Source organism: Bactrocera tryoni, chromosome 3 (assembly GCF_016617805.1).
Source record: "Bactrocera tryoni isolate S06 chromosome 3, CSIRO_BtryS06_freeze2, whole genome shotgun sequence".
Classification (NCBI taxonomy): Eukaryota; Metazoa; Arthropoda; class Insecta; order Diptera; family Tephritidae; genus Bactrocera; species Bactrocera tryoni.
Genome location: NC_052501.1, coordinates 41,621,010 through 41,642,668, shown reverse-complemented (window position 1 = coordinate 41,642,668; position 21,659 = coordinate 41,621,010). Strand labels below are relative to the sequence as shown.

Below are 21,659 nucleotides of genomic sequence, written 5' to 3'. Positions count from 1 at the left end.
TCGGACCACTATAACATATAGCTTCCATACAAACTGAACACATAGTTATTAACAGAAATGCACCTGTGAAGGGTATTTAGCCTCGGTGCAACAGAAGTAAACGTTTTTCTTGTCAGAAATCGACGATTCCGACAAATGAGCAGCTTCTTGAGGAGAAAAGATGTGTGCAAAACTTCGGATGAATATTTCAGAAATGAGGGACTATTTCGCGTACATATGGACGGACATGGTTCAACTGTATATATTTATTAGTGTCCCTGACGTTTTCTTGGAAAGCTTTGTTCAGGGTATAAAAATAATATATTTGATTCATATGAATACAAATTACAGCTCTGTAATCATTATTGATTCAAATAATTCAATTATTTTTTATTTTATCTTATTTATTGATAGAGTTACTTGCATATGTTATTTATTGTTTTTTTACACACATATACATATTTATTTCTTAATGGTATTATACTACTATTTTTATTATTTTAATTCTTTAATATATAATTTACTTATTTAATATATAATATACTAATATTATTAATTTTTATAAGTATTGTTCAATTAATATTGTGTTTCTAATGCACTTATTTAATTAATATAATAATGTGTTATTTTATTTTGTTTACTAATATTTTTTGCCTTTAATTTTTCAATAAATATTATTTGTTGTTATTTTTAAACGTTTTAGTTTGCATTAAAACAAACTTTAACCTTAAAAAAGGCCTAAAAAAAGTTGAATTGTGTTTCTAATATTTTTAATGCAAAATTACGAAATAAAATTCATCAGTTAAGTTATAATTAAGAAAAATTTAAATTTTTACTTGTTTTTTTTGATAATCAAAAATGTTTTTTATTTAACTGTTACTTTTAATTTTATTCTGTTCTGTTCTTATTTGTTTTTAACAAAACAGATGTGAAATAAAACACATTATTAAAAAAAAAACAATATTAAAGAAAATATTAAATAATTTAAAAAAATATTTTTAAATTTAAGATATTTATTTATTTTTTATTTAATTACTTAGTAATAAAAAAACATTTTTAATTTTAATTATTTATTTCTTTTGTATTTAATTTTTTTGGTAATTAAAAAATATTTTTAAATTTTAATTATTTATTTATTTTGTATTTATTTTTATATTTTTTATTTGGTTTCCGAAAGCGTTCTGTTAAAAATATAATTTTATTTTCAACCCTTTTTTTTATTTTAAAAATTGTTAATTTTTTATGCTTACATTTTTTTTTATATATTTTACTCGAAAGCTTTTGCTACACCATTAGCACCTTGAATTTCCAATTATAAGCACAAACACAGGCACACCTTCAAAGGCACAAGTGTTTTTATTTTTAGTTTTTATTTTTGCTTTTGGCTGACAGTTCTCAATCAACTCATAATAGACTTCTTGCTAATATGCATGAATCATGCAACAACAACAAGATACATATTATTTACACAATTCATAAAATTCGAAAAATCCATGCGTAACCGTAATGAACCACTAACAGGTATCACTTACACACACACACACACACACACAAGCGGCCACTACAATCGCGCGCACACACCCACAAACAACACCAACACTCACTTACCCCAACGGACGCAAGTTGATGGTAAAACCAAAGTAAGAAGACTCGACTTTTGGCAAGCCGGTGGCAAACTGTGGATCTTTAACAATTATATTCGGTTTGGGTGACAAATTATATGCCACCAATCGGTGGAACAGCGTTAAAAACACCAGCGAAAGCACTAACATGTGTGAGTGGCTCTTATGCGCCATTTTTATTTTAATAAATATTTTTTTTTTAATTTTAAATGGTTTAAAATTTTTGTTTTCGTTAAATCAATCAATCGCGGGCTCGCGTTACCGCCGATAGCAACGGCTCTTATCGTTGTACTATATTCCTATGTATATATGTATGTATGCATTCGCGTACTTCTAATTCACTAACTAAATAACGGCAAAATTAACTAATTCAAGCAAGCAACCCGCTTAGCTGCGCGTTCGTATTCGACTAACCCAACAAAGTTTTCCAACAGGCAAAACTAACTGTCGACGGAGTGCGCGCAACTCAGTTAACTGGTCACTCAATTAGAAGTCGCTTAAGCGATATCCACCGAAAACCGCATACCTGTACTCGCATTCGCTCTGCAGTCAGCGTCCGAAACAAAGGCGAGTGTAGCCTCTGTGTATGTGCGATGAGTGTTTCTTACTCAATTTTGCTGAAGCAGAGAAAGTTTTGTTTTGAGCTCGAGTGGCTATGAGTAATAAGAAGCGAAAGAACACATACTTAGATACGTACTTATAAATGTACTTATAACAGTGTTAGCCAAAAGTTTTGTATAAGGTACCGTCAGACCAAACCAGAAAATAAACATCTATAGGTTCTTTCAAATTGAAATTCATCAATATTTTCAAAATAAGCTAAGAAATTTATTAAAAAAAAAAAACATATTAACATTTTTATTATCGTGGTAATATTATTTGAATTGTTTGAATTTACTGAGGAAACCATAAAAATTTATTATAAATTTGCAATGTCTCCACAAAAAACGTTATTCGAATTCCAAAATATACAAAAAGTTGATTCCGATCGTTCAGTTCGTATGATAGCTATATGCGATAGAGTCCGATATCGATGGTTCCGACAAATGAGCACATTTTTGGGGATATCTCACAAACTGAGGAACTAGTTCGCGTATATACGGACAGACGGACGGAGAGATAGAAGGACAGACAGGTGGTAATGGCTAAATGAATCAAGCTCTTCATGCTGATCGTTTATAGTCGTTTGAAAGTGTATATATATTATATAGGACCTTTGACGTTTCCTTAAGGGCTTTTGTGGCAAACTTGAAATACTTTGTTCAAGATATAAAAACTCTATGTAACAAATAAAGGGTGATCCATTTCGGGATTCCCTACTTTTTTAAAGAAAAAACACAGAAACTTCAAATTTAATGGGATATGTTTATAATCATTCGTAAGAACATTCTTTAGCAAGTATTTTTGAAGATTATCTCTATCAAATGGTGGCCACAGATACGTTTCATTGAAATGAGCCTCAACGCTGAATAAAATTTGCCTCGAAAACGTCGGATCTTCTTGGAGCTTTTGAAGATGCCATAGAAATGAGAAAGAATGATCAGCATAAGTGTCAAAAGCGAACATATTAGAGACGATTTATTTATCTACTTATGACTCGCTGAGCAATAAGATATCCTCGGCAATTTCTTAAGGCTAAATCCGGTGTCTCAAAGCACACTTTTTTCACTTACTCGATGTTATCGTGCTCTCCCACGTTCAAACTCTTAACTTGCACCTATACTGTCAACCATTGGACCGTCGTCAAGTAAGCAATCACTCATAGGCGGTCAGCTTTGGCCATAGATTACTGCTATTCGGTCTATTCCTATTTATGGCCAATTGGCTTGGTGGTGAAAAATTCGTTTCTAGAGAAGCTTGTGACAATTGGAGAGGAAGATAAGAGTCGTGGTTGAATTTTTCGGGGTTAAAAACGGGCTATCTCGATTTCCGGCGTAGCTACCAGTCCTATAGAAAAAACTTGTATTGTAAAGTTTTAACCTAAAATTTATGTGAATTAAATCAAATAGTCAAGTTTTTCGGTTATTTAACTTAATCTTAAAAATTTTTTTTCTTTCACGAAAGTACTCACCAAATTTTTGTACACAAAATTCAAGAACTATCTACCCTGGTCTACTACTGAAAGTTATTCATATTGAAAGATCCATATATCAATAATTAATGTGCCACTAAGAGGTCAAAACCCAAACACTGTGCACATTTTAGACTAAGTGAATATCACCCACACAGTTGCACCATTCACCTCTCAACACCCACAGCCACAAATTGAGTGGTTTGCCCACGAGCGGCCACCTTAAGCGCTTTGAGTGAAAATATTTCTCTATTTCGGTTTATCGAAATTTTATTGAGCGTTCCGATGATTCAATATTAGCGACCAATTAATGCGCTCAAAGCTCTCTTCTCACTTAACTTAGTGCATTCGTTGTTCGTTCTTCTTCATAGCGCTGTTTTGTGAGTTTCCGGTTAACTGGCGTGAATCACTTAAAGTCGGCCGCCCAGGCAGATACACTGACATACCGACTTACATATGTAAATAAGAACGTGTTATTTGAACCAATTTATTTATTTATTTTTGTTGTAATATTACATATTTGCAATTAATACATCGGCGCTCGAAATGTAACATTTATACTTGTGTAATATGCTATATACAATCATGAGCTAAATTTTAGCTTGAGTAGCAATGAGCTAATATCGAAACAAGTTGGTTTTATAAGAATTTTGAGGTTTCTATTGAGGTTTATGGATCAGTTCAGTTCGATTATTATACTCTACATTAATACCATTGATTTAAAAGAAAGTTAAAAAGAAATCAAAATAAACATTTGTGCGTTTCTTGAAGTTTCTCCAATTAGAGACTCTCTTCATTTTTTTAAAGAAAAACTTAAATTTAATGGGAGATGTTTACTATATTTTGAAAGAATATTCTTGGCATATATTGTTTGAAGATTCAAATGAAGATTTCAAATAACGGCTGCGGCTACGTCTCAAAAGAGATTGTCTGCATAAACTTTAGACTTTACACATCCTCGCAGGCAAAAGTCTAACGGTGTGACATCACACGATCTTTGTGGCCAATTGACCGGCCCAAAACGTGAAATTGTCTGCGAGCCGAAGTGTTCTCTCAATTAATCCATTGATTGATGCGATGTGTGGGAAGTGGCGCCGTGTTATAGAAACCAAATGTCGCCGAGCTCACGGGCTTCAATTTCAGGCATCAAATAGTCGGTTATCATGACGCGATAACGGTCGCCATTGACGGTTACGTTCTCACCGACGTCATTTTGGAAGAAACATAAACCGATCATTCTACCGACCCAAAAGCCACAACAAATTCTTGATTTTTCTTGATGAAATGGTATTTTTTGAGGGTCTTCAGGTTGCTCTTTGTCCCAAATTGCTTACATATCTATCTAGATCTAGAAATGAGCTTCATCGCTGAACAAAATTTGGTTCGAAAACATCGGATCGTTTTGGATTTTTTCAAGACCCCATAGAGCCTAACGTTGTCGCTTGGGAAGATCGAGCGGCTTTAGTTCTTTCACAATCTGTATTTTGTACGCTTTCAATTTAAGATCTTGACCTAAAATGCGCCAAGTCGTTCCATACGTCAGTCCGAGTGTTGCGAATCGACTCTCCACGGTCTCCGTGTACACTCTCAGCTGCGGCTGCTCAAGATGGGTGATGTTGTTGCGAATAATACGCTCAGTAGGCCGATTATGTTGACCACAAGTTCAGCGAAGCGCGCGAAAAACATTCTGTACAGAACATGAATTTTCGTATTAAAATTGAACGATTTGTAAACGTTATTCAGGCGTATGTCTTTTTATAATGAAATGCCAAAGCTCACTGAACAGAAATAACATGACTCTACTTGGATCACTCGATATAACTGCTAAAAAAATGATCAGCCTTTCAGATTCTCACAGGTTAAAATATTAAAATAAATAATTTAATTAAATGCCTACTACTTTGGACCTTTTTTTGGTTCAAACGTTTTTCATTAGCCGATCAGCTTCCTTAGCGACATGATATCCTTCCTCTTCAATGATTTATTTTTCTTTATGGTAATGAATTTCCTTTTAGATGTGACTTACAACAGCAGATCGTATCAAAATTAATTTATAATGCTAAAATTGTTCTCGTCAGTGTACATAATTTTACAAATCATACCATACTCATATAAGGACGGGGTTTGTTATCTTCTTAACTCAACTAAGGCGTGTTGAGAACAAAAAATTTAAAAATATTGGCTTCATGTCAAGCTGGTGAAAATTTGAAGCTAGACAGCAGACCTTTCAATAATTGTAGGGATATATAATTTTGTTGTTTCGGTAAGTAAACGGCTTTAATAAGTGCTGATCTTCTAACCAATGAAGTAATTTGTGGAGTTGGGTAAGGTTAGTTTACTAAGTGCTCTTAGTTTTGCGAACTCACTTGAACTACACAAACCTTCAAAATAACAAAAATTGGATTATTATTTATAAGGCCAAATCTTTGGGCGGTAATATTTTCGAAACTATTTAGAACAGGAACTTGTGTGTAAACTTTTTTACCATTATTCAATACAGTCACTAAGCTTATTATGGGAGAAAAACATTGAAGAAGCAAAATAGCAACTCTTAATCGACTTTATTGTATCCATATCGGCTCATGAAAACATGCATTCCAAGAGGTGACGCATCCTCAAGATCGAAATTGCTGGAAGGAAATTTTTAAACCCAATTGTGGCATTGTCGTTCGGTCAACACATTGTCTCCGTACACATTAAATAATTTTTGTGGTGCTTAAAATTTTACCCTTTTGATAAGAAAACTGTAAAATATGCCGAAAATGCTGTTTTCGATCATCCATTTTCGATAGGGTTCCAAACGAAAGCTAGTATTCCAAAAAAAATTAAGACATTTTTTTACAAACAACCAAAGAACCCTATATTAGTTGTTTAAATATATAAAGGATAAGCAGTTAAGTGGTAAGCTATTCGAATCCGGCGGCGAAGAGCTGATAAGGAGTATGCATAAGCTTCTTTATTAAATATGGTCGGGCGAAAGCATGCTTAAAGATTACATTCCTATCTGCTCTGCCCAATCCAAAAAAAGAGAGACTGTATAATCTGCGCCAACTGCCGCGGGATAAGTCTCCTAAACATCGCATATTAGGTTCTATCGAGCGTACTGTGTAAAAGATTAAAGCCCACCGTAAACAAACATATTGGACCTTATCAGTGTGGCTTCAGGCCTGGAAAATCTTCAATCGACCAGATATTCACCATGCGCCAAATCTTGGAAAAGACCCGTGAAAAAAGAATCGACACTCACTACCTCTTCGTCGATTTCAAAGCTTTTGACAGCACGAAAAGCAGCTGCAGCTAGACTCGCACTTCACTGTTCAAAGTCATAACTTCGTAGATAATTTCGTCTATCTTGGAAACAGCATTAAAAGCAACAACAATGTCGGCTTCGAAATCCAACACCGAATAGCTCTAGCCAATAGATGTTACTTCGGACTGAGTAGGCCATTTTTAAGAAAAGTCCGCTCTCGACGAACAAAAACCAAACTCTATAAATCACTCATTATTCCCGTCCTAATACATTGTGCAGAGGTATGGACGATGAAAAAATCTGATGAGACGACGTCACGAGTTTTCAAAAGAAAGGTTCTGTGAAATATTTATGGTCCTTTGCGCGTTAGACACGGCGAATATCGCATTCGATGGAACGACATTGACATAGTTCAGCGAATTAAGAGACAGCGGCTGCGCTGGCTTGGTCATGTCGTGCGTATGGACGAAAAGACTCCAGCTCTGAAGGTATTCGACGTAATACCCGTCGGAGGAAGCAGAGGAAGAGGAAAACCTCCACTCCGTTGGAAAGACCAGGTGGAGAAGGACCTGACTACACTTGGAGTCTATAGCTGGTGCCAGAAAGGGAGAACGACTGGCGCCCTGTTGTAAAACCGCGTAAGCAGTGTCTACGCCAATAAAGAAATAGAAAGCGGTTAAGTGTGAAGTTGGCTGCGAAGAAATGCAAAACGATGTTATCATCAAACGAAATTACTTAATGAACGACCCACTATATGTGTATATTAAGAGGTCTTCAGCGCTTCCTGCTGGATATTACAAACTTCAAATAATAACAAATAATATCTAATACTTCAACTGCCAGAATTCTAAGGAAAATAATTTCGTTCAAAGAATTCGAAACAGTTGCCTGAACTTTGGATTGAGTTATTATATGATGACTAAAAGTTCTTTGAAGAAAATACGCAAGAATCCATTGAATATCATCTTAATGCGTGAATCAGACTGTAGTAAAAACTGAGCATTTCAAAATTTGCGCAAAATTCAAAAAGCACAATAAAGTCATAGTAATCAATGAAGCCGTGGACGCTATCAAAAGGCTGCCCACATATGTAATATATAGTATTTAGGCATGAATAATTTGTGAGATTAAAAAATTTGTACCGGCGTCAGCTGTGGCTGGTTCAGTGAAAGCGAGAAATGCGGTAATCGATGCCGAAAATCATTAACAAAAACATCAAGCGAATTTGCCAAAGCAAAATAAACAAAGAAACTCATTAAAAATTTTGAATTTGAAAAAAAAATACGGTGTTAAAGAAATAACGATATATGTATATCTATACTGTAATCCATAAACATATACATACATACATATGTATATACATACAGTATATAGTCGTTGTAAGCGAAAAGTGTAAGCTCCGCCGATTTCCCCTGTGGCGTTGACAAAAAGCGTCGATAAACGCCAATCTCCGCGCGATCGCCGGACACGTACAACGTTCAACGAACAGTGGGCGCTGCTAATTATTGCTTGGCCTTAATGGTGTAAGCTCATGGATGCTGGCGTGAAATGGCCAAATGGCAAAAGAGCAAACGCAGCGATTTGCCAAAGTGCCAAGAGTTGATTACGAAATCGCGACAGCTCTCAAATTATACGACAGAATTTATCGAAACAGGTAGGTGAGTCATTATCTGAATCGCATGTGTTTGTTGTGTAAAGTTGCTGTAGTTGTGCCGGCTCAAAGCTTAACGGGCAGACGAACTAAATACTCATGCATAACTGGTCAACGAATCACGTTGGAAATTATTTTAGTTTTTTCACCTTTTTTATTGAATTATTTACGCCAGACTAAGGTGAATAATGCGAGGAAACCAGTTATGAGTACAAGCGCGCTATTTTATGTGTAAAAGTATTCCATTACTTAGTGAATCTAAGTATATAGAAATGGAGTCTGGTATTAATGCTAAGTAGCAAATGAATATTAAATTAGCAAGAAAGGTGTTATTGAGAGTATTTTAATTAGATATATAGTACTTTGTATAAAGCATATTAAATGACTAAAAAAATTGAATAAAATGCTGTTATCTAGATTAGCAAATCGCTGAAAGTTCGGAGGTCCTTAGAGCTTAAGGCTTCGGAACGCATCTCGAACTTAAAAGAGTTCCACAAAAAATTTAATATAGTCGCTTTTAGTCAAATACAACAAAGTACGTTAGTCTTCATTTCGTTCAGTAAGTGGACGCATTTTTAAAAATACAAATAAACTCAATAACTTGGTCATTAAGTATCGACTGGAATCGAAGCGGGATTGTCCGCAGAGACTTTAGACTTTACATATCCACATATCAAAAATCTAACGATGTGATATTACAGGATCTTGGTGACCAATTAACCGGCCCAAAAAGTGAAATTATCTGCTCCCCCAAGTGTTCTCTCAATAAATCCATTCATTGATACGATGTGTGGGAAGTGGCGCTGTCTTGTTGAAACCAAATGTCACCGAGATCATGAGCTCCAATTTCAGCCATCAAATAGTCTGCTATCATGGTACGCTAATGATCGCCATTGACGGTTACGTTTTCATTGGCATCATTTTTGAAGAAATGTGGACCGATGATTCTAACAACCCACAAACCACACCAAATCATTAATTTTTCTGAATGAAATGGCATTTTTTGAGGGTCTTCAGGTTGCTCTTTGTCCAAAATGGTACAATTTTGCTTGTTCATATACCCATTGAACCAGAAATGGGCCCCTTCGCTGAATAAAATTTTTCTCGAAAACGTCGGATCTTCTTGGAACTTTTCAAGAGCCCATAGAGCGAAACGGTATCACTTGGGAAGGTCGGGCGGTTTCAGTTCTTGCACAAAATGTACTATGTACGCTTTCAACTCAAGATGTAGACGTAAAATGCACCAAGACGTTCTATAATTTAATCCAAGTTGCTCGACTATCCACGATCTTCGTGTATACTCTCAGCTACTGCTGCTTTATTTTCTTCATTATGTGCTGAACGTAGCCTATTCTGTCGAATAAGTCTCAAGATGAATGATAGTGTTACGAATAATACGCTTAGTAGGCCGATTATGTTGACCATAAGTCGACTGAAGCGAGCGAAGCACATTCTTTTCAAAACGTGAATTTTCGTAATAAAGTTGAACGATTTGGAAACGTTTTTCAAACGTTAGCTCCTCCATAACGAAATGCCAAACAATACTGAACAAAAATAACGTGAAAGCTTGACACGACTCACACGTGATCTGTCAAAAATAGGCTATTGAAAAAAGTACCTCTACTTGGAACACCCGTTTATTAATACTCTTTATGGTTTTTAACTCAATATATAAACCAGTCTACACCTGTTTCCTTAGTAGTTAAGCAATGAACTATTTTCATAAAAAAAGTATGAGCTTCTCGTTGTTAAATCAGTTTCACTGTCTCAAGTCTGAATTTACTACGGATAATTAAACATCTTTGAAGATAAATGCATACTCATGTCTATACACATATTATACATAAATATTACTTATAAAATATACCAAATAGGCTACATACATATAAGCAGCTAACTATAATTCTGTGCACTCTTCTAAGTAGTCCCGAATAAATTGCCGGTTGACGTGATTTTCTACATAATTTCCTCAAACAATTTGTCTGATGTCAATGGCAAAGACTGATTGGAGGGAAGTTCATTCAGAATTTCGAGAGCAAATTGCTTGAATTATTATGCAATTATGTGTGAGTACTTCTCTACCTTGTCAAGTACAATAAGAGCAAGTAAAAAAGTGATTTATCACGCTGTTGCTTTCTGCTTTCTGGCTCATACCGATTAAATTACTAATTTTTTAACAGGCTGTTCTTTTGCAACGCCACTTATTTGTACGCTAGAACTCACAACAGCAAATAAAATCGCTGTCCGCTTTAAATTTTTTGTCAGCAAAGTTATTGCATGCAAACCTACATTTATACATATGTAACTTTCATATATACATACATATGTAATTTCATATATTTCAATCGCCGGTAATTGCCAGCCACAGAGTGACTAAAAATTTTTGGAACTTTTTTTTTGCAGTTTTTCTCTTTTGCTTTTAATTATTGCCATTTAGATTTGGTTGAGATAAATCGTGACCTCATTGCGGAGCAGAACCGAACATTAAAAAAAACATAATTAAATATCATCCAAATACCGGTTGTAAGCGAGATTGTGGACATATTTCATTGCGAAAGTATTTTGCGGATTATTCTATGTATGTATGTAGGTGTGCTCTGAGTGGAAAAAACAAGAACATTTGAAATGTATAATATGTTTTTCAATCAAATCTCCAACACTTTAAAGAGTTAGTAGGTCATAAAATGTTGAAATCTTAGTTTACATATATACTACTGTGATCAAATTGAAAGGTGAATTTTGTTCATTTCATCTCTTTCAAAGCAATCCCCTCCCGCTGCAATACACTTATGCCAACTATTTTTCCAGTCATCATAGCACTTGGAAAAATCCTCCGTCGTGATGGCCATCAGAGCCTTCTTCTTTTCAGCTTTTATATCCTCAATTGAGTCAAAATCAGAGTAAATCAGGTGAATGCGGTGGTTGCGGCACGATATAAGTTGAAAATGTGGCGATTTGATCACAAATAGCTAATGCAGTATGAGCTGGTTAATAATATTGAAATCATCATCACATGAAAAAATTGTTCTTAAATCTAGAAGACACGGTGGTACATGTTGTGGCCTACGCTGATGATGTGGCGGTTTCGGTTATAGATAAGTCGGGAACTAAACGTCATTTTACAATTACGGCCAACAGACTCGTTCTGTAAGCAATTGGCTATGATACCTAATAAGTTCACGTATCTATCCATTACCACAGATTTTCGAAATCCTATAGAATATAAAATAAAATCAGTCCCGATATTGCCTTCCCTTCAAGAAAAGAGTGGGAAAGATGCGAGGTGTACAGGTACGCTGGAGTAAGTATCTATACGGATGGGTCTAAACTCGCTTTCCGTTTACTAGACCACTTCCACGTGGAGATCACAGCAATTAAAGAAAGTCTTTTGTTGGCAACGCTGCTTTGCCACAACAAGAAGTATTAGTTATGTATGATATAATGGACGATTAAGGTGGAAGTAATTTTTAAGACTGCTTGTGCAAGAACTGAAGCCGCTCGACCTTCCCAAGTGAAGCGAAGATTTGCGATGAGGCCCATTTCTAGCTGAATGCGTAAGTAAATAAGCAAAATTGCCGCATTTAACCAAAGAGTAATCTGAAGAGATTTAATAGCTGCCGTGTCAACGATTTGGTGTGATTTGTGGGTCGGTGGAATCATCGGTTCATATTTCTTCAAAAATGAAGCCGGTGAGAACGTAACCGCCAATGTTGATCGTTATCGCTCCATGATAACCGACTATTTGATGCCTGAAATCAGAGCTTGTGATCTCGGCGACATTTGGTTTCAATAAGACGATGCCACTTCCCACACATCGCAAAAATGAACAATGAACTTATCGAGAGCACCTCAGTGAGCAGATAATTTCACGTTTTCAGTCGGTCGATTGGCTACCAAGATCAAGTGATATCACACCGTTAGACTTTTCAATGGATGAACCATCTGAGACGTAGCCGCCGAAGGCATTTGGAAGAGGTATTCTTCAAAACATAAATGCCAAAGAATGTTGTTTCGATTGATAATAAACATTTCCCATTAAATTTGAAGTTTCTGTGTTTTTTCTGCAAAAAAATAGAGAACTTCGAAATGGATTACTTTTTATTAGGTGACTAAGTCCGAAATTAGATATAAGTGACGGTGTTATGAAGCATGGAAAATTGCAACATTTCATGAGCAGTCATTTTATATGTACATATGAATATTCCTGAGTGAGGTTCCTTAAAAAAATGTCGTCTTTTAGGTATAGTGTTATTTGGTGGATTTAGTAAGACCTCTTAAAAATTAACATCGGTTGAGTTTATATCATGAAATGGCTGTTAATATACGAGTAATATTAATAACTAACCAATGTGATTTTAATTACCTTAGCATATCTGCGAACTTTTTGTATAGTTCTGGTCAATTGCAAGATGGAGCTTGGCTCTAAGCGCAACTACTTCCAACCGAACCTAACTTTCGATTTCGTTCAATATCTAGACGTGCTTAGACGTTACCGCCAGGTCTCTACAAGAGTGCATTATTTACTTAATCTACTGAAAATCACAGCAATTAATTAACCATAAAATATAAGAGATTGTCAGTGTGAAGCAAAGCTGAAAACCTGGAAAGAGTTACGACTAATAAAGACAAACGATAAAATGCGCGCAGAAATCGCGTTGCCAATGATTTGTTTACTAATAAAAGCATACTTAAATAGCCACATATGTACATGCGCACATTACATGCATTTCTGTAAGCATTACATTGTATGTATGTGTGTGTAGACGCTTTGCGATATTTTATGCAAGACGCGTCGCGCGTTGCCCACAAAGTCACGCTTATCACCGAGCTTCGCGGTCTACAGTGCATGCATGCGTGTGTGTGTGAGTGTATGTACATATGTAAGTAGCGAGTGCTGCAATTAAATATTGTTTGCATTTCATATTGTTGTTGAATAGTTGCTTGATTAAGCTTAAATGGGACGCCACAAAGAGCCGGGAGTTGTAAAATAAGAGGTGATAAAAAGAATCGCTTCGGGCAAAGAAGATCAAAAGCAAGAGAAAAACGCAGAAAGCAATGACAATAAAAATTGAAAAATGTTAACAGCTAAAAATAACGCATTTAACTGTAACCACAATAACTACAAACAGCATTACAGTCGACGAAACCGCATTTATACATACAAACATGCATGTCGCCACAGATATATCTACATGAGTATGAGAATAGCTGTGTGCATATGAAGAGCGCGCACACGCATACCGACACTCCCATTTCCATATGCAACCGAAGCAACGGCATTGGACATGCCACCGATGCGCCGCGGCAGTTCCTTAACCCGGCAAACTGACGCATAATTCATTGTGACGTCTTCGCTCTTTTTTTGCTTTCGGTTTGGCTTTTTGGCATATTTTGTTGTTGTTGCTTGCCATAACTTTAACCGAAGCTGTAATACCATTCACAGCTGCATATCTTATAGCTTATAAGAGTATAAACAAATCTTAATCTTGAGATTGATTATTCAGTTTGTATGGCAGCTATATGCTTTAGTGGTCCGATCTGAAAAATTTCTTTGAAGATTGTAGCAATGACATGGATAAAAAGCTGTGCCAAATTTTGTGAAGATAACTTTTCAAATAAAAAAGTTTTCCATACAAGAGCTTGAGTTGGATCGGTCAATTTGTATGGTAGCTATATGCTATAGTTGTACGATATCGATGGTTTCAACAGATTAGCAGCTTGTTGATGAGACAAAGACGTGTGCAAAATATCAGCTCGATATCTCAAAAACAGAGGGACTAGTTTGCGCACATACAGAGGGACATGACTAAATCGACTCAGCTATAAATGAATGTATGGTCATACTTTATAGGGTCTCCTACGATTCTGTTTTCGTTGTTTCAAACATTGTGGCTTACCCTGTTCAGGGTATAAAATATTTTAATTTGCTTGTGTTGTTGTAAAAATTCTTCCACCGCTATTACAAGAGATTTCATGTGGTCAAATTAGTTTTGCAGCCGAAAAGACAAGTAACTGCATTTCTATATGCTATATACATACATACATACTTATATAGTAAAAACATGAGTGTAAACTTGCATGAGTCCGTCAGCTAAGTTAATCGCTTATACGGAAGCGTCTCGCCGACACGGTAGCTGTGGCGTCTTCCATGAGTCATCGGCTCCAAGTATGCAGCTTCTCGCCGGCAATGACTGATCATTGGGAAGCTTTATGTTTTTTTCACTATTTCTTCTTTATGTGTCAGCGGTTTGACAAATACGTTTTCGTTTTTTTTTTTTTTTGTTTCGCTTACATTTTTCCATAACTGTTTTTACTATGTTTTTGTTGACTTCGTGACTTAATTTTGCGGTTTTCTTGCGGTCAGCACTTCTACAACATTGAACTTCAGAAATGCCCTTACCACGCGAGCTTGTAAACTTGTTTGACCGCAATACCTGTGCTATACTCAAAATTTTTATTGCATTTTTGTCAGCAAAGCGCACGAGTCAGCCGTTCAGTGCTCTAAGATAGACAAATTTCAGACCAAACTGTGAATTCCAAAGCCATCTATCAATTTTTTTTATAGAATTTTTGACCACACTGTAATATTTGCTGTTTTAAATTTAGAGTATCATATATTCGCCACGACTATATTGATAAATATGTACTTATCGTATATAAGTAGATCAAAAGAAGTTTGTCAATGAGAATATTAGATTTGAAAACAAGGTGGAAAGACGGATTGTTGGAATCAGTGGGATTCTCGAATAACTTACAGTTCAGGACTACAAATTTAATGAGATACATGTACATGTGTATGTCATCAGTTCTTTCAAACCTTAGTTAGCCATAACCTCGAAGCGACAAGCAGTAACGCAGTACTTTCACTTTTAGATTTTTCTACATCTGGGCTATATTTTTAAGAGGGAGTATTTTTCTGTCTTCAATTAATGCATAATACCTTAAGAATGTTTTATCTAAACTCCAAAACGATTGGCGTGATTTTGACGAAGCTACTCGTTGATATTTGAAACACTATTTCTCTCACTTTTGCGTTTTTCCCTTCAAAATGTTCCCAAAAAGTGAAGACTTAAAGTTATGAGAAACTTTGACTTCCAATAAACGGTTTTAAATTTTGAGAAAAAAAAAGGTTTAAGCTATCACCGATTGTGATATAATGTCAAAATCTCCGAAGAGTCCATTGTTCAGAAATGAAATCGCTGAACTATAAAAAGAGCTAAAACCTCTTATGCTGTATTGATAAAATTGATCAGATCATTCTAACAAGGAATATTAGGGCAATTCACAATTTTTCAATTGCAAATATGCAAGACCATTTGCACCAGATTGTGAATTGCCCTATTGTTTACCTCACATTTAATTTCAATTTCTTCTTCTTCTTCTTTTTTAGCGTAGACACCGCTTATGCGGTCATAGCCGAGTTTACCAACAGCGTGAAGGTCGTTCTTCCTTTTCGCTGTTTGGCGCTAATTGGAGATTCCAAGTGTATCCAGAACTTTCTCCACCTGATCGTTCCAACGGAGAGAACGCATTCTTCTTCCTCTGCTCCCCGCAGGGTACTTCGTCGAACGCTCTGGGAGCTGGAGTGTTTTCATTCATTCGGACGACTTGACCTCGCCACCAGCTGTCGATCAATCGTCTGCGGTACTCGCCGTTGCCTATGCGTAAAGGAAAGAACCTTTCTCTTTAAAGTCGTAACGCCGACTCCTCAGAGGTTGTCGTCGTCCATGTCTCTACACCATGTCTAGGGACGGGGATGATGAGTGGCTTGTAGAGTTTGGTCTTTCTTCGTCGAGAAAGCGGTATTTACTTCTCAATTACCTGCTCAGTTCGAAGTAGCACCTATTGGCAAGAGTTATTCTGCGTTAGATTTCGATGCTGACGTTATTGTTGGTTTTAATGCTGGTTTCAAGACAGATAAAATTATCTACGATTTCGAAGTTATGACTGTCAACAGTGACATGGGTCCTAGCCGCGAGTGCGACGACTGTTTGTTTAATGAAAGAGATATTTCCTCTTGCCCTCGTTCACTACCAGACCCACTTGTTTCGTTTTCTTATCCAGTCTGGAGAAAACAGAACTAACGGGGCGGTTGTTGAGGCCAATAATATCGATGTCATTTTCGTACGCCAGCAGCTGTACGCTCTTACAGAAGATTGTATCTGCTCTATTCAGTTCTGCAGCTCAGGCTCTTAGATAATTAATGGAAATGATGCGAAAGGACTTTGAGAAGCTAACTTCATAGGGAGCGTCAGCATTAGAGTTAGTTCGTGTAGTCATTTTAACTTCAGACAAGTGCCAGAATTTGCCCTACATCTCCTTCTCAACGGAAAGCAAATATGTAATTATCATTACACAAGGATGTTATCGTCACATCAAAAATCCGCCACGATAAGTCGATTTTGGGGGAACGTGGACGGTGGCCTGATATATAACAAGCATTTAACAACTTTAATTTTTCCAGATATTGAGCATATAGTGAATTATGAAGACGAAATACGTGGGTTACTCGTACAACTTTCTCATCCATAAGCCTATGGGTCCAGCAAATGTATACTACATCAAAGACAGTAGTGCTAGGATTAAAATATGAAGCTATTGTTGTGGCAGAAGTGACGAGCAGATATGCGGTGATTTCTCCAGAATCTAAAGTTCTCAGGGAAATCCTTTGCTCTACAAAAATGGTTTACAATGTTTTCCAGTGGCAATAATTAGGGTTTCACAGATGAATCAGTGGTGGTTAAATAATTAAATTTTGCATCGGAGGGCATTTATCTTTGACAGTTGTTCATTAGTTTAATACTATGTTCCCACCAAAAATTTTAAGTGATTAGATTATATTTAATCTCTTCACTGATCAAGTCCGTTCTCACTGCCGTTGGACAGATGATAAAACAGATGTTTTGTCATTCAAGAATTCACATCATCTCTATAAACTGGTTAATTTACAAAGGAGCTTAAGCTGAAAATAGGCATCAAAAATACCAATTATTTTTGAAAAGGGAATTGGATTGGAGACGACTGTTTCGCGTTTTTTAAATTCAACTACTTCTCTCCATAATTGCTAGTTTTTCCGTAGACAAGAATTTAAATTATTTTCGCAAGCTTTAGTTAGAATTTGCAAATATGCACTTATGTACGTGTCTACAGCTCAATTATATACGTAGTTAATTTTTTTATTTTTAAATTGAATTCATACATAATACAACCATATATTACATTACTACTATACAAGTATGCATGTACATATGTGCTTATACCGGGCTTAGAGCTAAACTTGATTGCCAACAGCTGTCCGCAGCACATTTTTAAAGTACGTACTTATATTTTGATAAAAAAGCACCCGGAAATTATAGTTCCTGGGTAAACCACATTTCAGAAATATTTTGACAAGTTGGGAGGACCGTCTTTAATTACTATGCCAAATATGAGCGCGATCTGTCAACCAGTTTGTTTACAACAGCTACTTAAGTCGGCACACCTCAGTAGTGCAATGCGATAATTTACAATGAAATCACTCACAGCTCCTTTCCAATGATTTCGGTGCATATTTTGATATGAAAGGCGTGTTTGCTTTACTCGTCCGAATAAAGCTGAATTTTTTCCAGAAAGAGTACCGTAAACAGATCTCTTTGGTCACGCGAATTCCGATCCCACATTATGGAGAGCATTATAACTGCCGATAAGACATGGGTTTATGAGTTTGACATGCAAAAAAATCAACAATCATCGGAATGGAGAGAAAAACCGAGCCGAAACCAAAAAACCAGGGCAAATCCGCTCAAATTCAAGGTGATACTCATTGGTTTGTTCAATAATCGTGGTTTAGAGCATCATGAATTTGTTCCGGAGGGACAGACGGTCGTTGAGGAGCTCTATTTCGCCGTATTGAGGCGTTTGCTTGAGAACATCCGTCGAAAATGGCCGGAATTGTGGAAAAACAATTCATGGACTTTACGCGATGTTAATACACCATCGCATTGAGCAACGATTGTGACCGAATTTAAATCCAACAAGTAAGGAAGGGCTAAGTTCAGGTGTCACCGAACGTTTTATACTCTCGCATGATAAAGTGATAATCGAGATTTCATTATACGTCATTTACATATTTTTCAAATACCGTATTTTTGTAAAGTTTTATTCCGCTATCATCATTGGTTCCTAATGTTTATACTCGTATTATACAGAGAAGGCATCAGATGGAATTCAAAATAGCGTTATATTGGAAGAAGGCGTAGTTGTGAACCGATTTCACCTATATTTCGTACATGTCATCAGGGTGTTAAGAAAATATTATATACCGAATTTCATTGAAATCGGTGAAGTAGTTCCTGAGATATGGTTTTTGGTCCATAAGTGGGCGAGGCCACGCCAATTTTCAATTTAAAAAAACAGCCTGGGTGCAGCTTCCTACTGCAATTTCTTCCGTAAAATTTAGTATTTCTGACGTTTTTTGTTATTCGGTTAACGCACTTTTAGTGATTTTCAACATAACCTTTGTATGGGAGGTGGGCGTGGTTATTATCCGATTACTTCCATTTTTGAACTGTATATGGAAATGCCTTAAGAAAACGACTCTGTAGAGTTTGGTTGACATAGCTATAGTAGTTTCCGAGATATGTACAAAAAACTTAGTAGGGGGCGGGGCCACGCCCACTTTTCCAAAAAAATTACGTCCAAATATGCCCCTCCCTAATGCGATCCTTTGTGCCAAATTTCACTTTAATATCTTTTTTTATGGCTTAGTTATGACACTTTATAGGTTTTCGGTTTCCGCCATTTTGTGGGCGTGGCAGTAGGCCGATTTTGTCCATCTTCGAACTTAACCTTCTTATGGAGCCAAGGAATACGTGTATCAAGTTTCATCGTGATATCTCAATTTTTACTCAAGTTACAGCTTGCACGGACGGACAGACGGACGGACGGACAGACAGACATCCGGATTTCTACTCTACTCGTCACCCTGATCACTTTGGTATATATAACCCTCTATATGTGACTCTTTTAGTTTTAGGACTTAGAAACAACCGTTATGTGAACAAAACTATAATACTCTCCTTAGCAACATTGTTGCGAGAGTATAAAAACGCGCAGAATACCATCGATTAACCACCGTATTCATCAGATTTGGCTCTGTGTGTTTTTTTCTCCTCCCTAAATTGAAATTGCCGCTGTGTGAAACCCGTTTTCGTCGAAGAGATAAAACAAAATTGCAGAAGGAACTGAAGTCCATGCCAAAAAGTGTTTATGAAAAGTGTTTCGAGGACTCGAAAAATCGTTGGCAGAAGTGTATTACATCGGGTAGGGAATACTTTGAAGGCGACAAATTAAATATTGATGAACAGTTTTCGGGTACTTTTTTGTCACAATGTAAATAGTTATTTACATACATATGTATGTATATATGTATGTATGCTTAAAGTATTCGAAAGACCTGCAATAAAAGCATGCAAAACGCGAGTACGAGTATTTTATGAAGTCACGACTCCAATCAAGATATGAAGGTCGTTGCGTCTAGAATTTTATGACCGAACTGCATTTAGTAGAATCACATATTTATAGATATGTAAGTATGTATTATATATACGTACACATACAAATATGCGCTTAAGTAAGTCTACAAGTACTTAAGTATATAAATAATTGCTTTGTGAGCTTTTGGGCCGAGCTTTTCTGCAATTTATGCTACAGAAGTGTTTTAGAGAAACTTCTCTAGGCGCTCGATTATCTGTCGTTGTTGAATAAGAGGGAGTTTTTAGTAAAAAAAACTCTAAATTAATTAAATTTTTGTACAACATTCAATGCTCAAACCCAACCCGAGCAGCCATGACACAACTAGTATGTCCGCCCGTCAGACGCGCCCACCTTCGTTTTCCAACGAGTTAAGTTATTGTATTGTGTCTCCCCGCTTGCTTTATATGCACAGCAAAAACTTCAAGTATTTAAACAACAATAAAAAAAACTTGAAAACAACTTTTATTGTTTTATTTTATTTTTTTTTTCAGCGCCGTCAGATTCATTCAAAAGAACTTAATAAATATGCATAACTGGCAAATGAAGGTGAAAGACGTCATTACAGTCATGGATAAATGAATAAGCCCCCTAGATAATACAATATCGCATCACGCACACATGTCAACATACATATGTATATACACACACACATACTCATGCTTCTGTAGCGACTGCTTGCATTAGTCATCGTCGACTATTTATCTGCATTCACTTTCGTTGGCACATCTGTTGTTGTTGCTCGGCTGAGAGGGGAGTGTTGACATTGCATGCACTGTCATTCCACGTCGTCTGCGTTTATGGATTTCCCGTTCCCGTTAATTGTGCATTTATACAAGTGTGCCACCTAATAAGACAATGCTGGGTTTGAGGAAATCGGTTTGCATTGCTAATGGGTCTTACTAGTGCGGCTCTACACTCAGCAATTGTAATTATAGTTGCATTGTAATGACTACACTGCATTATAGAGTGACACACGAACACTTGGTAATAAACACTAGTGCGTATGTGTATGTATGTGTGAACATAGCCTATGTGTTCGAAAACCGCTACACCGAACTCAACAAAATTATCCGGCGAACCATGAGAGGGTAGGAAACAATAAAGCAGGCGTGGTGAAAGAGCCAAGAACCAAAATTCCGCGCAAAGTTGTGAGTAATGAGAGGAATTGTTTTGGGATTATATATTTTCGACATTTTTTAATAAATATTAGCGATAACTATTACAAAGCTTCGGTAATTAGACTTGCAAAACTTCTCGAAGGTCTAAAAACTATTATTTTCTGAAGAGATTACTATAAAAGCCGTGATATACATACATATACATACTTATATACTATGCAGAGATAAATTATTTAAGTGAGTATAAGAAGTCGTCCGATTTTAAAGTTCTTGTGAATTAGATGGGGAAAATGTCTTCATTAGTGCTTCTTTCTGCATGTTACAAACTTCGAGAAACACATAATATATCCTGTTCAGGGTCGAAAAACTACAATAACAAAAAACAAACGCGAGAAGAAGCGAATAAGCTATAATTCATGACAAATGCGACACCTCTATAATATTGTCCAACATT

At 36.2% G+C, this 21,659-nt stretch overlaps 1 protein-coding gene across 2 annotated transcripts in view; it reads right to left on the bottom strand.

Moving 5' to 3' along the window:
- Nucleotides 1-21,659, bottom strand: part of LOC120771778 (integrin alpha-PS3-like) — a 44,070-nt gene that overhangs the window by 12,472 nt on the left and 9,939 nt on the right. The window contains exon 1 of one of the 2 annotated variants that reach the window (XM_040099969.1): nucleotides 1,588-2,023. The exons of the other annotated variant lie outside the window; for it this stretch is intronic. Within the exon in view, the coding sequence (XP_039955903.1) occupies nucleotides 1,588-1,775 (188 nt within the window). The 5' untranslated portion in view covers nucleotides 1,776-2,023. Of the gene's footprint in view, nucleotides 1-1,587; nucleotides 2,024-21,659 lie in introns of those variants that run through there. 2 annotated transcript variants of the gene reach the window in all.